This window comes from Fringilla coelebs, assembly GCF_963513975.1.
Source record: "Fringilla coelebs genome assembly, chromosome: 5".
NCBI lineage: Eukaryota > Metazoa > Chordata > Aves > Passeriformes > Fringillidae > Fringilla > Fringilla coelebs.
The window spans coordinates 38582660-38600608 of record NC_140033.1 but is presented as its reverse complement, the minus strand read 5'-3'; the positions used below and the strand labels follow the sequence as shown (position 1 = coordinate 38600608).

The window sequence follows — 17949 nt, the reverse complement described above, 5'->3', positions numbered from 1 at the left end:
AAAGAAAAATGCCAGAACATCAACAGGAAATAAAACATTTTTATTGAATATCTGTGTAATATGTATGTTATTTTAACGACAATTGGAAAACTCTACTGTGGGGAGTCACTACACAAAGTGAAACAAAATATAAACCACCTCATCAAAAATGAAGGTAAAATACGGCTAAAGTTGTCAGCTCGCGGGCCACGAGCGATATGGCAGGATAAAACACCCCAAACATTTCTACAAGATACAGAGAAAACCCACACAGAGAAACACTCAAGCAGGCAGTAAATATACACAAAGGCAACTAGGATCTTTCTACAGCATCAGATTCTAATACTTCACACAGCTTTGTCAGAAAGGTACATGTGGCTTCTTTGAGGATGAAAAATGTCATCTTGGTCACACGGCAGGTTCAGTCTCTGAGAATCATTGTACCTTACAAACCAGTTCTAGGGTGACGTTCAGTCTGGCAGTGTAGGAAGAGAAAGCATTAAGAGTACCTTAACACAGTAAGTCAGTCCTGGCACTTTGAACCTGCAGCTCTCCTGAATGAGTAACTGAAAGCTGGAGACCATGAAGCTCTTAGGCTGGAAAGCTGACTGTCTATTTCTTCTCTTTGGTGGGGTTTGGTCCTTTAGGATTAGATTTTTAAATATTCCAGCTTGATGCTTTGCATGTATGTGCCTGTTTCTATCAGAAAATGTCTCGCTTGTGTTTTTTCTATGTTTCATGTAAAAAAGAAAGAAAATGGATCTTGCTATTCTCACTTTTGGAGGTGGGGAGAGATACAGGCTTTTATTCTCCTCCCAGTACTTTGCTCCTGCTTTTACCCTCAACGTACTGAAAAACAGGGATCCTTGGCCGTCCCTGCACTGACCTCTGAGACTGTCACACCTCTCCCAGAAGCAGAGCCTTGAGGGAGGCTGTGGAATTCAGTTTGCAGTGCACAGTTCTCCATTACATTCATCTTTGTTAGACACAGAAGACTGATAAGAACATGAATGGTTAATGCTCACACCTCCCTCCAAAAGCAATAGCATTTCCACATTTCTAGGGGCAATTTGCATTGCTGAAAATAATGAACTCTCCAAAAGCATTATAAATATATTCACAGCTTGGAAAGATAAGCGAGGGGCCTCCCAGGACGGTACATGAGCTAGAGGTGATGCCCTGAATGACTTGATGAGATGGTACAGCGGAGGTGCCATGCTGGGGAGCTGTAAGATGACTCTACGGGAAAGCAGCAGGGGTGAGGGTGCTTGGAGACGTAGAATATTGCACAGGGCTTGACAAAATGCTGCGTGGTCAAGTCAACCCTTTCACTAGAGCATCCTTGTCCCCTGCATAGCTCTCCAGTTCTACATTGGTCCGTAACAACTGGAACTGCTTGTGCTATGCGTTCCTTCGGCAGTGCAGTAGAAGGGAATGGCAGTATTATTACAATATCACTACGGAATAAATTGTTTGCTATCCACTGAGAAAACTACATTTCTAAGCACACACGGCAGTCACAGTGATACACAGAGCAGTCTTTCAAGACTCTTATGGAATGACTAATAGCTTCATAATAGTGCCATTTACTACATAATAACATTTAAAACATTTAAAAACTCCTCCTGAAACGAGCATCTAGTATACAGAAGAGGTTGCTTCAGTTTTCTAGAACTTGTTCTTTGTTTTCACTTTTTTTTTTTAAAGGACAAATTAAAACTTAAGTATAAATAGTATATAAAAGGTCACTAGCTGTTCTCTTTTGGCTTACTTTGAAGTGCATTTAGAACTATGGCTAAATTTTGTCATCTTCTGATGGGATTACAATACTGTCTGTTTACCATGAAACTATTTTGTATAATAAACTCACACGGCTGTGTCTAAAAAATATTCTGCATTCCTTCTAATCTGAGTTAGTATCATAAAATATTTTGTTACAAAGTCTAATGTGCAAACTCATTATAATGTGAAATTGTGGATGGAATTCACAGTATGCAAATTTTGTATAAAGGTGATAATGGAGAGCTACTCTTGTTTTCATGGCAGCATTTTATTACTGCTGCACTTCCCTCTTCCCCTTCCCTGCACTTCTGCAGCGGTCTGTCTTCCTATGTTAGATGAAATTGGTGCCTCCTGTGGAACTGCTTCCTCAGCTTTGAATCTAAAGCCATTTCAGTCTGTTATGTGTTTGCTTTGGAATATATACAAAAAAATTATATCCTGACTTCTGGATACATCTCCATGAGGTCAGCCATGGAACTGCTCAGATCATGCTAAGTTGCCTGTGAAAGAAGTCTACCCGATTGGATTTGCCCTCCAAGATTCACTGTGGACGTGAAGTGTGTTATTAGGATGGTCCAGTTGAAAGCTCAGATTTAAGTTGTCCTTTAAGATGTCAGTGTAACACTACTAGTGCCTTACAAGTTGGATTTTTTTTTTTTTCTGGAATGCAGACGATACAATAGTTACCCTATAATATAGTATCAGCTCTCCTATATCTCAGTCAATTTACATAATTTAAAATAGAACATCTTATTAAAAACATCTAGATATACACAGATTAGGAAACGCTTACAACATACAAATACACAAACTAGAAATAAATTCTCAGCATACTGATGTATATATACAACTGTGTGATACAATAAATAATTTCTGTCATGCTCTATCTACACATCATATTGCTTAAAAGAAGAGTAGATCTGGGGCGGGCAGTGGTGAAATGAAGCGCCTTTAAAAGGCTCTCTACATTTAAATTTGTGCAAATTAAAATGGGAATTTTAAAGTACAACTGATCTGTGTCAGGAACACATGGCTGGAAATGAAAGGACCCATATTACTGAGGTATTTACAGATACTGGCTAAAGAGCACTATGTGGGCAAATGCAGAAAGGCTTCTTCGTCTTTTTCTTCTTCATAATTTAATTTAATTTAATTTAATTTTACTGAATTTAATTTACTTCTTGACTGCCAGCATGGCATCTACCTCCTCCTCGGGCTGTAGGGTGTGCCACTGTGCGATGGGCCGCCGGGGGTTGGCCAGCATGTCCGACCAGTGCCGCAGCTCCGCGCCGGTGCTGTTGTAGCCCACAAAGACCTTCCCGATGGCATCGTTCTTGCCAATCTTGTCATAGTCCAAAACAGTCACAACAATTTGCACTTTCTGTAACGAGACATAGGGAGAGCAGTGAGCGTGACAGTGAGGGGAAGGGATGAATGTGGGGACAGCCAGCCATGGAGAAGTCATGAAGGGGGAAGTGTGTGACAGCTGGAATACATTCCTCTATGAGAGGCAAATTCCAACTTTTGTTTTTGCTTCTTCTGAGCCTCCCAAATAAAATCAGGTTTACCACCTCCCTGTTAGCTTGAAACTTGCCCCCTTGCATTCAATAGCTTCATATGGAAATTGAGGCTGATTGTTTTTCCTTTAATAAATTAACAACTTACAGGTGAGCTAATTCAAAAGTTGTGCAGTTTTACACACCCTTATTTTTTAAGTAAATAAGTTAACAACTAAAGTTCAGAAATGTCTCTATGTTTGCAATGCTGTACTTTTCTACTTCTTAGCAACTCTTACCCATCCATCCAGTATGCTAGTCAGGTATTTTCAGATAAATTCAGAAGTTCGCCCTTATAGCTACTATACACACACCCACACCCACACCTCTGTGCACAGGTGCACATGTACAAGCATGTGTGCATACTGTGTATATTCTGTATATTCACAGAGAAATCTAGGGAACAGGCTGGCTGCTTAAGGGAGCTGCAATGGATGTATAAACCCCTGGTGTCTCAGGGCTCTGACACTGGCACAGCCTACGACTGAGCTGATGCTGGAGTGCCACTTCTGTAGGAATGGTGACCTCTGGCAAACAGGGTTAAACAGGTCCCACATGGTCTGTGTGAGCCCATCTGTCACAGCTCATAGACAATTTTCCATGCATTTAGGCTGGGGAACACTGAGAGGTGTTGGAGCCAGGCATTTATGTTTGTGGTTGTGCGCACATACGCACAATTCCTCTCTTCCAGGTCTTTAATAGTTGTCAGGAGAGCATAAACAGGTATTCCTTCAGTAGAGTGGTGTTCTCTTGCAACACCACTTGAGACTTTCCCTCTTATTTTATGAAACTGCAAACACTTCTCCTTATAGAGCTTTATTTTTAACGATGAGCATACAGTTCTTTTCCTGATTCCAGTGTCAGCTTCCTGAGTAGAAGGAAGAATGCCCTGAATGAAACACATTTCCAAATGTTCAAAAAACCCTCTATTCTTCAGAATTAGTTTTTTAAATTTAAAGCTTTCAAAATATCTACGATCTGGACCTCTTACTAGAATGATTAATTTCAGGGCTTGTAATAGGATTATCTTTTAGAAGCAGCAAGACCAGGGTCATGAGGTTTATTTTATAAAGTCCATTTCCTTAAAGGATTGTAACAGTTCACTGAGCCAGAGAAAGAGATGATTCCAGCAGGCACTTAAGTATTTATATAGTTGCTGATGAGAAAAGTACACATCAAACTCAAGATTTTCCCTCCCCAGAGCACTCACGATAAAAGGCAATATTCTGAAGCAAGTTTTTCTAGGTGCCAGAATTACATTTCAGTGTTGCTGTTTGCAATACACTCAGTTTTAATGGTGCCTCCCCAAATGAACACTTATGTTTTAGATACATGGTACATTCACAGATATAAAAAGTAAGCATGAGACTATTTTTTTTCACTACAAAAAAATGCTTGCCTGCTGTACCTAGAAGCTTGGGGATAGTTATTACTGTTGGGTTTTTTTTTTTAATGTTAATCATAAGGAAAAAAATGAGCACTGTAAATGAAGGACCCTTTTCCTTGCTCTACAAAGATGTAAAGAACAGCCAGCTCAGACAATTAATTTGGAGATGATTCTCCCCTCATGATCTCTGGACTAAATCTACAGAGAAATGTGAGCATCCCTTTGCCTTTGTACCACATATTAAAGGAGCAGCTGCATGGCAAAACCCAAGAGGTGCCAGTAGAAAGAACTGCCTCTCCTAATAAACACTTGGATTAGCAGCTTCCACGGTGTGATTAAACCCTTTGGACTGGGAGGGCCTGGAGACACTGCTGCCTGCAGAGGCAGTCTGCTTTGCATGTGGCAAAACACGTGCCTGATCTGCCAGTAGCAAGAGGATTTCACTTCCCTGTGGTGCTCTCCCATTACCCTTGAAGACATCACTTTCTTCCTCTTAAGAGCCAGAACCCACAGTCACTGTAAAATTGTTGAAAATGTTAACGTTTGTCTCCTTTAAAATTGCACAGATGTACTGCTACTGACCTGCTTTCCCTCCACGACCTCTCTTCATTCCCCAACAATCAAGAAACTTGTATAACCATTATTTTTTGACAGTGAAAGTTTGCTTAATGACTTTTATATGAACAGCACAGGTCACAGTGATTCCTACCACAGTAAGTCTAAATAACATATTTTAAATGAGTTTTTCTAATGCTGAAATTACTTCAATATGAAGTAGTCTAAATGTAGTCTTTTGTAACTTACTCAAAACACATTGGCAAATGACCAAAGTCCATAACTGCAGATTTAAAACTGGGGAGTCAAGGAGATAGCTAAAAGGTAATTCTAATAAACTTATTAAAAAAAAAAAAAAAGGAAGACAAAAATTTAAACCTCTAAACCACAATACTTTCAAAATAAACTACATGCACCTCAAAAAATGGCTTTGAATTAGAACGCAAAATGGTCAAGTACAAAAAATGTGCCCTACCATGCCAAAGTTTTGACAGGGTAATTTGGAAGTAACCATTCCAGCTCCTCAATCCTATCCCTATTTGGAAATCAAGATACTCACTGCCTAAACTGCCACTTGATTTGATTCACCTCTTTTTGCCTCTGGGTCTTTGACTTGTTGTGAAATCTTCCACAAGCACACAGACCAGCTTTCATTAAAATCAAGAGAAATTAGCCCCCACTGGATTTCCCACTTTTGATTCCTAGAATCCATAGACACCTGTAAATGCAGCAGTACATGAGGAAATTCTAAATGGACTACTCATGCATCCAAGTCACTGTGCCCATGATCACCTTGTCTAATATACTAATAATAGTTTTATTCTTTTTGTTAGTACCAAGTCAATAAAATGCAAGCTACTTAAAAGGTAGGCCTTGGCCCCTGGGCTTCTCTCCAGCCCTGTTGCTATCAAAATCCAAGATACACAATATGAACACCCACACCATGCTCTCATCTAACAAAGAAGGGGCTCCAAGTTTTGTCCAAGCAATTTAAATACATTAAAACTTTTAAACTACAAGTTTAAAAACATGGAACCTAATTTATAGCATAACCTCTCTTCCAATCCACAGAAGGATGTATTCCCAGATATTTTAAATTATGGGCATTTAAACAGGGAGGCCCCTGAAAAGACCCTTTCCCCACTCAGCTCCACCCAGAAAAGCTGTTTTATCGCCCAACATCTCCACAGTCCTGGCTCCGTGGCCAAGAGGGAAGCCAGCATGCAGTTCTTTTCCCACATGCTTCCTGAGATGGTTAAAAAAAGCTTCTCCCTTGAGATAAAAGACAGTTAACATCAAAAAAAGTTAATTCTCTCTCATGAGAGATGGTTTGCCTCCCAATAGCTCAAAGATGGGCCACTGAGTCCCTGAAAAAAATTACACAATGCTTTGTCCTGGTATTTCCTACTACTACTGTAGCTGACTTCCATCTCACTGTGCTGACTTCTGAGACCCTAAATTTTAGGTACTGAGCTCTGGGAGTAGCATCTGGACAACTGCTGGAGCTTTCCTGAGGCACTAAGAGAACAGGTACTGCAGTACTGACCCCTGAGATTCTCAAGTGCCTTTTTCCAAGGGACTGAAAAAGTCACTGAAAAAATCACTGAAAAAGTTTTCTAAGTGTAGTGAATAATTCCTGAAAAAAGCTGTGTATGAATTAGGTGTCTTACTTTAAAGGGCTGCTGCAGTGCTTTGAAAAACCAGGGCAAATAAATGCATAAGGAACACAAATTTATCTGATAATGCCAATTTATTATTTTAAATAATTTAGGGGAAAATGTTAAATATGGCTTTTCTTTTATCCCTACACCTTTTTGCTGGCACATTCCTTCACTATCTCCCTGTGGATTTTTTTTTTTCCCCCAAATCCATTTCTGTTAACAGAAAATGTCAGTTATCCATTTCTCACTGATGAATCAAAGCTTCCTAAGTACTTCACATTTTATCATTTCCCTCTTGAAGCAGTCACACTCATCTAGTGTAGCACAGGGCTGGCACCTAGGTGCTAATGAAGGCATGCACATGTGATAATTAACAAGATTCCTGTTAAATATTTATAAGGGCTGAGAAATGGAATGCAGAGGAAAGACAAAACGCTGTTTGACATTACCTGAATTTGCTCGAATGGTACTTCAAAGCTGAAAGACTCGTTGTAGTAGGGATTCAGAGTGTTCTTTTTAATTGTAGTCTTTTTCTTCTTCAGCCTCTTACCATTCTGCATCAGATGGATCTTCACATAGGGATCTAAGCATTCAAGAGAAGAGGTAGAGCTAAGAAGGAGAATTCAGTGTGTTTTCTACAGATTTTAATCCCATAGACGTAGGAGTAGATTAAAAAAAAAAAACCCAAAACAAACAGACAACATTCACAGCTTGTATTTAAACAAGTTCTTAATGTCTGCTATAGAAAAACTCCTGTAGGATTGTGAAGTATTCCTGATGGGAAAAGGTACAAAGTATTAAAGTATTTACTGCCTTATCTCCTTAATATCATGAAGGTGGAGTCAGTTCCACCTTTGTTCCACAGCCTCTTAACGTCCTGCAAGCATTTCTCAGCAATGGTTTGTGGGGTGTTTTCCCAAGACTGGTGAGTGCTGCCAAATGCACACAGCAGGTACAGAGCTGGCATGGCCGGGTGCTCTACAGCCACCTGGCCACTATTCCCATCGCTCCTTGGGCAGCTGCTGTGCCGTGGTTTTCCTGTCCTCTGACCTCCCTGTGAGCTGTGACTGACAGGGTCCAGAGGGCCCTGCAGTGCCTGGCAGGAAAGGATTTGTCCCTTCAATAGCAGCCCTCTGCCTCAGTGCTGCACACAGCCAGAGTCCACAGGGGCCACGGGGCTGGTATAAATTACAGATTGGCTTTGCCATTCTCCATTGCATTCCCACTGTCATTTCAAATGGCTGCTGGTGGCAAAGGAACAGAACTCATTTGGTACCTAATCAGGTGTTCCTTGTGCCAGCAGAACTTCCCTGCACATTACAGCGCTGATGAGGTGTCTCAGTGATGCAATTTCAATGGAAGCTATGCCTGCTTAAAAGAATAGCACTGTGAGTCCTCCATCCATTGCTAGAGCCATGTGGCTGTCTGGAGAGTGAACTAACATTCTTCCATGGAGCTGGTAACTAGAAGGACCCTCACTGAGTTCAGCTATTTTTCTGTTTAGCCTCACCACAAAGCAACATTTGAGGCTCGTATGTTTCAACAACTCGTATGTTTCAACAACTTGTATGGTACTGTCACCAAAATTTGGGTAGGTACCTCTCTGGCTTTAGGCAGCTGAACTTTGATGTAGATCAAGGCAAGCTTCCCTTCAGTGAGCTGGTAGGGGGTATCTAAAATGCCTGCCAGACATAAGTCACCTGCAGCATAAATAAGGGAGCCTGAAATAACACAAGCTATCAAAGGAGAGGGCTTCTCCTTTCCCTCCTGGGAAAAGGCTGGGGCTACAGAATAAGGACAAATGAACACTGCACCTAATATGAGCAAACCATGCTTTGTGATTCTGCAGTGAAATTAATTTTTGGAAGAGTAATTGCACTCTTCTACAGCCAAAATACATCTTTCTCTGGAAGACTTGGGTGTTCAGGACAGTTAAGCTACTGGAGTCACTTGATCACAGTCTATGGTTCCTCTGAAGGAAACCTAATTTTGGTAGTAGATTCTTCAAGACAGCAGACAAGGGTATAAAAAGTGAGAAGGAATTAGGGAAATTCTAACTTAGGAATAGGCACATATTTTAGAAGTAAGATGGAAACAGCTGGAGTAGCTTCTCCAATGGTGAACTCTCTGTTACAGAGGGTTAAGACTCCTTCTCCCACAAAAGACTCAGGAGTTCAAACAGAAATTAAATTGGGGTAGGTTTATGCTTCAGGCAAGATGGGATTGTAAGGGTTCCTTGTGGCTGCACAATTTATGAATTAAGGAGTATCATGTGAAGAGCAAAATGCTAGCAAAAAGCCAACAGAGGTCTATTTCTTTTTTAATACTGAGTTCAACATCACTGCACACAGGGTTTTGAAGATGGAAAGGAGGCGAATCTGGAATTCTTCAACATTAGATGGTACTTGAGAAAAGCTCATCACTTTCCCTGATGCTCCATGCAGAATGCAAAACTGTGCTAACTTCAAAATTATGGTTTAGGTATACCTAATACATACTAAGAAAGTTTAGTAGTCAATGAGTCAGTGGTAAAGTGTTCAGAAATGAGAATGAGGTAAGATGCTGTAAAAATATAATTTGAGTCACTAGACTGGAAGGCTAAACAGTACAGTAATATATTATTATTAAGGGTATTAGAATGGAGTAATTTATTGAAATAAATGCAAGTGATATAAGCCAATTCTTTGCTGATCTGTGCCTTTGCACAGACAATATACACAGGTTTGATGATTATTAATATGTCCTTAAGGAACTGTACAGTAAGATTTATAAAGGGATGCAGAAATATTCCTATATTGATAACAAAATCCATATCTTGGAGAAGAACATTTTTAAACTAGAAATCCATGCATATGAATTCTTCTACATCTGTGAGTACATTAACTTTAAATTATTTGCTTCTACTGACTTTCTGTAGTTTCTATCTTCATGCTTGCATTAGAACAAAACCTGACCTAGACAACTCACAGCCGTGGGACAAGACCCACAGGACACATTTCTGTGGTTTCTTTCTCGTGTCCTGATCAGTTTCTTCTGTTTGTCAGGCTGGGGAATTGAGTTAGGCTCAAATGCCAGTTGTTGAGAGGAAAGACCCAGTGGTGCAGAACTGAGTGGCAGAGGTACCAAAGGGAGCACAGAATGGGGCGTATCACAATAAAATAATCCAATTTTCTTTCATCTGAGGGTAGAATTGTCATGCTAATCCAAACAGAATTTAACTGAAACCATGTTCCTTCTTTTCTTGTTTCTCAGCAAAGTATTATATAAGTTTACTCATCACAAACATTCAAAATCAGAACAGGGTGTCCAGCTCAAGTGAGTGGGCCATTAGAGATTTTGGCTGAGTTTATCCTCATTAGATGGTGTATCCACTTCCTTGTTTTTGAAGTATCCTGATCCTAACTAATTCTCCTCATTCTGCTGTGTCCCATACATGAGCCCCTCCACCACTGCACTATCTTCAGTTACATTCTCTCCTGTGTTCCACAGCGTTAACTCCCTCAATTCCCCAGTAATCCATCTGCTTGCACTCTACACAAAAAAACCCGATACCTAAGCACAACTTTCTGGTGACTTCATGACTAAATCTCTGAAAGAGACAAATTCTCTTCCACTAAGTAACAGAAGCTGAACTGCTTGGAATCAATTAGTGGAGGAAGGGATGATAATCAAGTGAAAGCAGAACCTCTGGGAAGTGCCAGTCTCCAGTGATTTTTGTGAGATAAGGTTTAGTGCTAATGGAAACGTCTTTCCTCTCTACTTGCAACATAACCTCAGTGCTGGCCCCATTAGTCATTCTGAGTAATACTTTAACATGTAAATAGTCTCACTGAAGAACTGAGACTAGTAAGGATGACAGAACTGATATTACAGCCCTGCAATGACAAATTGCCTGTTAAATGCCTAGCCTGGTCATAAAGGGCAGTGCCAATGAAAATAAGTATTTCTCTTTACGTACCATGGATAGTTATCTCATTCCAGAGTAAATATCTATCTTTAGTTAAATAGATTGCACCCCAGAATATTAATTTCTCTCCATGGGTAAACATCACTGTATTTTTAGCCAGTTTGATTCCTTTCAAGTAAACAGGGATATAGAACCACATTACATCCCCAGGTATCTCTGGATGGATCACACTCATCTATCTGGAAGAAAAGATGTTCCACCCAGATGTCCCTCTGCTGAAGGAGACAGAATAGCTTTGTGTCCCTTGCTTAATAATCCATTTTAACCAGTGCATGGGACTAATTAAAACTGTGCTATTTATTCCCTCATTAACAGTCCACCCAGGAATGCTAAAAAGATGTACTGTTCACAACTTAATTGTGCATTGTGGATCTCACAGTAATGTCTCAGTGGAGGCTAGCTGAACTGCTTTTAAAGCATGGAGAGGACCAGCTGACACATTTTGTTTTCCTGAAGTTTGCAGTATGATGCCAATACCTAATTTAATAAGTAATTGACATGGTATGTAATACCAAGATTTCTACAGTAATCTGGACCATGAGGCATAGATATTTATATATACACACACACACACACAAGTGGAACTCTCTTAAAATAATGACTAGTTACAGACCTGTTGTAGACAAGATGCACTTAGTTGGTTAAAAGATTTTACAAAAGAAAACCTTAAAAGGAAAAAGTAGAAAATTGTGGCAGAAGACAACACGTCAGGAAAAGGTAGAACTTGAGAACGACTGTTTTTCAAGGGTTTTCAAGATGAAAAATGTTAGAGAGGGAAGTGGCTAATGAAAAATCATTTTCCACATAGGTAGGAGAGAATTCAGCATGCAAATTTCCATTTCTATGGATCTTCAGAAAAAAGCCTCAACAATATAGCTTGGAATGGTTTTACTGCAATGGCTTATTCTGAATGCAAACAGAAGGACAGTGCCCATCTTTTTTAAAATAACATGGAGGCTTCTGCAATCTAATCATAATATGAAAAGTAAAGCATCTAGAAACTGATAAATTTGAAAAATGCCGCAGAGATAACACTGAAATTGATTGTATGTGCAGTTACAGTCCCAAGGCTGTGGGCAGGGGGAGCTTAATGGTTTACAGAAAAAAATCCCATCCAGGTCTGTGCAGAGAGATCAGAGAAAACCCTCTACAAGCTTTGAGAAAGCCTAACATGATTAACAGGAAAAAAACATGAGCCAGAACAAACTAGTCATAGATACACCTGAATAGTTTCATATGACAAAACATTGTAATAAAATGTTCTCAACTAAAATGTAGAAATGGTGAAGAACTATGGTGCCAGAACTGCCTCCAGCTGTATTTTTGTCTTCAAAATGTTCAGGATAACTGGGTGCTCATTAGCACGTGTTTTTTCCCATCAGAAGAAAATTTATGCACAATCCATGCCAAAGCTCAACATCACTGACATTTAGAGCAAAAGTGTCAGCAGACAGTGGAGTTTCCATTCCAGGAAGCAGAATGAATTAATGAAGAGCTTGGAAATTGATTCAAGAAGTGAAGAAAATGAGGTTTGGAAATGCAGCTTTACAAATAACTGTGCCAATGCAGTTAGGACAGAGGTGACATGCAGGGTGCATTGTTAGCTCCAGGCTACAGAGCCACTCTCATCCTGCAACACAGCAGCACGGTGGAAAGCCAAGGGAAGACCAAGCCAGGGGCTTAGACCAGAGCTGGAGCAGGGTCAACAGTGCACCCTTAACCTGCTCCCCTTCTATGCAAAAGGGCTTCAGGTGAAGTTCTCTCGGCAGGCAGTGGGGAGAACAGCCATTTCATACAGCAAACAACCTTATTTTCTCTAGAGAATGCATCCAGGATGGAGGCCAGCAGCACCAGCAGTACCTCTGGAGAGAAACAGCAGCACAGGCCAGAGCTGGGCTATGGAAAGCAGCAGGGCTCTAAGAGCAAAGCAAAACAGGAAGAACTTTGCTGGGAGTTCCCACAGATTTGCTGATTTTTCCCAAGAACCATGGGATATGCTCCCTCTGTGGGCATATAAACCCTTCCTCCCGAGGGACAGGGACAATTCACACGATGCCTTGTGGCATCCAGAACATGGATAATTTCCCCTGACTTTTTCTCTTCTGTTCATTCATGTTTTGATGAGAGTGGATAAAAAAAAAATCTCTGAAATAATGAGTTTAGAGTGATACTGGATTTTCTCAGCTAGTATTTTTTCATATTAATGGAAAGCTTTGAATGGAAATGAAAGCCAGAGGGGGAAAAACCAATATATGGTACAATGACTAAGAAGAAGCACAAATACCTTCTAGACTGCATAAAAATTATAGTTTCTATTCATTGACACAAACTGTTCTACCTTCCTCCAAAAATAAACAAATTAAAGTTAGGACATTATTTTTAAGGAGCAGCTGATGTCCCAAGAGAAATATTAGAAAACACTCTCACATTGGAAACAGGCATAAAATATATGGTTTGTAAGGTTTTTAAAATCAGTTTTCCTTAAAAATAAGACTTTTTAAAAAAAGAAAAAAAAGCTGAGCTACATGATGTCCACTCTTCAGCTAATGCTGATATTTTGTTACACTCATCACACTTTCCATAACCCTACCCCACTTGCCAGTGTCTGTCTGTGCCATGGAGAGGTGCTCCAGTCACTGTGCACACACACAAAGCCATGGCCATCGGGCTCCTTGGGCTCATATGTCGCTGTGTAATAAGTTAGATGACTTTGGATGACATTTCCACCAGCATCTTTAAAAAAAGATGCTGTAAGACTGGGTAATTTATAAATGAAAACATTTTAAATTTCCTATTCAGTAATATTAGACAGATTCTCATAGGAATAATGGAATCCAGGAATCGATTTGCAGTGAGGAAGAAGGGGTTGATATTTGTAGAAGTAACAATAGCCTGCCTAGAATGAAGAGAGTTAAACTGAGAGTGTAGCAAAGCAGCCTCAAAATAACAACTCTTTGCTGGTGTGCAGTTACACAAACATCAAGTTGCTATTGAAATGCTGAATTCAGAGAACCAGGGAGCTTTGGGAAGAAGGAGGTGCTGTGAAACTGTCAGCCAGCCAACGATTCCCTCCCCCAAGAATCCCAAACTGAGGTTGCTGAACATGTAGAGCTGACAGTGGAAAGAGAAATGTTCACAGTGGCCTAAGGGCTATTCAGCCAGCCCTTGAGTGTGCAATTCCACCCACAGTGCTTCCAACTGGAACATAACAACAAATGTTACAGTGCCAGATGGGGAAAGTAGATGAAAATGGGAGGAAAAAAAGAAGAAAAAAAAGAAAAGCCAAAAGTCTTATTTAAAATCAGCACACATTAGTGCTTATGAGTTTATGATTAAGTTTACTGCCAGAGCAAGGACAGCTGATCTGTCTGTTTTATCCAAGGGGTTCATTTCAGCACAGTTACACACAGGCAAAACAAACAGTTTCATAAAGCACAACAAACGTGGTTTGAAAAAACAGGAAAATGCACCTTGAGTTTTGGCTGTGGGTAAACACAGAATACTCTTTTGGAAAAGCAATGCTACTCAACCAAGCACCTTGCAAATGTGATTACATGAAAACTACATGCATCAAGCAGTAAACCTTGTTCCCTTGTACTTGCACCAAAAGGGGAGGAACTGACTGCTCATGAAGCTTGAATGTAGTGAGGAGGGGGAGAGACAGCATGGCATTGTAAAATTTTAACATAGTGGAGAAAGGCACCTGCAATCCTAGATAACAAATAAAGAAATAAAAATGCATATTGCAATACCATGCTTGTATACAAGTAGGAAGAATACAACAGCAGCTAAGATGAAGTAGGTATTTATATCAAATAGTGGGAATGTATTAATTTGAGCTGCTGATACAGGCAGACTCTCCAGGACAGGAATCCAGACTGGAACCAAAGCAAGCTGGCAATACCTCAGGCAGCAAATTCCAGAAGACTGCTGAGTTAGAATTTAGGTAATGCCTTTTGATGATGTAGAGAAAAAAAAAATTAAATTGATGGCAGTAAAAATACCAGAAGATAATACATAGAGGCTTAGAGAGATTCAAAAGACTGTCCTCAAATGAACTGGGGAGGAGGGAAGGGGGACTACACATGGACAGGCAGAAGAGTGAAGAGACACTCAGAAGCACAGATTACAGAACACCCCAAATGTCCCAAGTTATGAAGCAGTTCTGTGGGATTAGCTGAAAACAACGGGAGCTTGGGTACACAATGATGTTCTGCCCCGGACTGTCAGTGAGTGCCTTGAAGCCCTCGAGAGCTGGGCTGGTTTGGGGGCAGAGCTGCCCCAGCTCACTGAGGCACACACTGCTGAGTGGAAGCCTGTTTTTGTTATTTCCCTGCTCCCAGAACCCCACCCATCACAAAGAACCCAAGCCCCAAATCCTACAGCTGTGAGGTAAAATAAATCCTAACCTCAAACTTCACTGAGAACAGATAGGCAGTTCAGTGTTACTGGGTAATAAAGAAAACCACATCTGAGTGAGTGTCAGTATTCACTCCAAGGAATTCCTCAACCCTGAAACACAGAGCAAGTCTGTCAAAACCAAGAGTTGGTCTAACCAGCATATTAGCAATTTACTGTAGCAAGAATATATTTTTGTAGTCCCAACTCTCCAAGTCAACATTGCCACAGAAAGGTTTTATGGCTTGACTGAATGTCAGCATGGCACTACTGTGTTGTGACTGTCTTTATAGGAAGAGAAGTGACTATACCCTGCTAAGGGTAATCTGTACTCTTCCACAGAGGGTTAGAAGCAACACACTCAAAACCAGGCAAAGTCAGTTATAAAGGCTGTCTCAGGTCAAAACCACTAGCTATCATATTGCTTAACCATGAAAATTTTCTTCAAACGCAGCAAACCTAGTTATGCCCTGTATTCCAGCCAGACCTTCACAGGCCAAAATAGCATTAGGTGAGCTGGGAGGAGAAGGAGAGGATAGAAAAAATAGAAAAGCAAAGCAGCAGGGAGTTTCATCTACCTATGCTCGAAAGGGTAGGAAACACCCAATTACCTTAGCTCATACAAATGAGTCACCAGAAAAATGCGAGCCATTATACCACAAAATAATTCTGATGCTTTTAATAAAAATCTAGCCCTGCCACTTTGTAAACAGCTTCTCTCATCCGGGTAAGTTTTCAGTCCCAGACAATGTGAAGGAGACATGTCTTTTTTTTCATTCGGATGATTAAACTAGAAATAGCACAGAACAAATACTGCAGGAATGCTGCAGTAAAGAAGGCATAGAAAAAACAGTGTTACAACATCAGCATCTGCTGGTAAAGCAGCCTGATCTGAACTCTTCACAGCTGAGAAACCAACCATAGTTATGCTTTATCAAGATTGATATTTATTTTAAGAGCATATAAAGATTTTCAAACTACATTTCATTTATCAGTGGCTACACGTATAAAAGGACTGCATCACCATCCAGTCCTCAGTCTCAACTTGAAATAATACTCAGTACGTTTTCTACCTGTGAAATTTATATAAATCCTAGTTCTCATTTTTTTTTTCATCATTTTGCTGTTGGATTTGAGCTTCAAGGAAAAAAACATAAATGGAAGGAAGAAGATACATGAATGCAGTCTTGCTTTTAGCCTACAAAACGTCCATTCAGAATTATTTGGAGAAAACACCAACAGCTCTCTTTCCTCTCCTATTCCTGCCTCCCAACACATCCAGTGTCTGTTAAGTGGGATTTGGGAATTCATACAGGCTATCTGTGGCACCTAATTTTAGCATGACTTAGGGGACCTAACTCTTTACTGCCTCAGCACACAGACCACCCACCCCATACATGAAACCTAAGGCAACACACAATACATTTAGTTTTTTGAACGTCTTTTAATACAGAGGCCACAAGAAACCTTTCCCTATTCCCTGCTCAGAGCCATGGCTAAGGACAAGCTCAGCTGATGGGCTTTCTGGCAGTGAGAAGACTCCTAGAACACTGAAAGGCAAGAAATGCATCTGCTCAGGGAGTGGAAAGGGCTATTCTGGATTATGTTTCCCAATATCATTGGGAAAACCTGTTTTGTTTTGGATTAAATTTAACCACAGTAAGAAAAAAGAGATCAAAAGCAGATTTTATTGGGATGGGCAAGATCTTCGTCTTAATCCCATCATGAGAAGTTACAAGATAGACTAAATTTATCAGCAATTTCAACTGAGTTCAGCTAAATTACATCTGTTTTTCAAACGTGACAGCTCACTGAAAACCTATTTTCCAGAATCCCCAAACCCCCCAGGTTTTAGAAGCCTGAAGGTCAGATTTTTAACTTGAGTACTTGCAGAGGAAAGGCTGGGAGGCTGCACGCCTGCTCACATTCCTGTCGATTACACATAATGAGAAGCAGTGACCTGAAACTTAAGGCAAATTTTTACTTAGACAAGAGTAACATTGAGATTATGTTTACTGAAGAGTCATGGAAGTGCTGAAGTCCTTGGGAGAACAGACTGTTTACTTTGTTTTTTAACTCCAGGCAAGTTACAAGAAAGAACAAACTAAGGAGTTATTTAATAGCTAAGATTCAAGGAAAAGAGCAAGCATTCAAGGCCAACACCATCTGCACTAGGAACACTCTGCTGCTGAGAACATTAGTTCTGCTGTAGGACAAGAGGACAGACAACTTGAAAAATGGTGCCATTAGGTGAAAGGTGGAAGCATTTATAACACGACCAATAGCTCATGCCCCAAACTCTTCTTCAAGTTGTCCCAGTGAGTTAATGGCACAAATGAAGATCTGACTGACATGTTCACCACTGACTCTACACCACTTTAGTTGAAAAGTCAGTCAAATATGACACAACCTTTCAGAAATCCAAGGGTACATGATAGTTTTCAGTTCAGACACCTGTCACAAATTTCTACAGAGATAGCCAATTTGGTACAAAAGTGGTGGAGTGTGCTTTGCTGACAAACCAGGCTGAATCTGGGCAGCTCAGCATATTTCTGCCTGCTACTCCATTGAACAAGATCTTGATGCAGTCTAGTCAGTGGATCACGATCTGCAACAAAATCAAATAACCCAGGAATCCAAAAAGCACATAAGAATTTCTGAAAC

At 40.3% G+C, this 17949-nt stretch overlaps 1 protein-coding gene across 1 annotated transcript in view; it reads right to left on the bottom strand.

Moving 5' to 3' along the window:
- Window positions 1-2935: 2935 nt before the first annotated feature.
- The window catches only part of SYT1 (synaptotagmin 1), a gene marked incomplete at its 3' end in the record, with an annotated part of 120878 nt that continues 105864 nt past the window's right edge, over window positions 2936-17949 (bottom strand). The window contains 2 exon segments of the mRNA XM_084205498.1: window positions 2936-3142; window positions 7370-7503. Coding sequence (XP_084061624.1) covers window positions 2936-3142; window positions 7370-7503 — 341 coding nt within the window.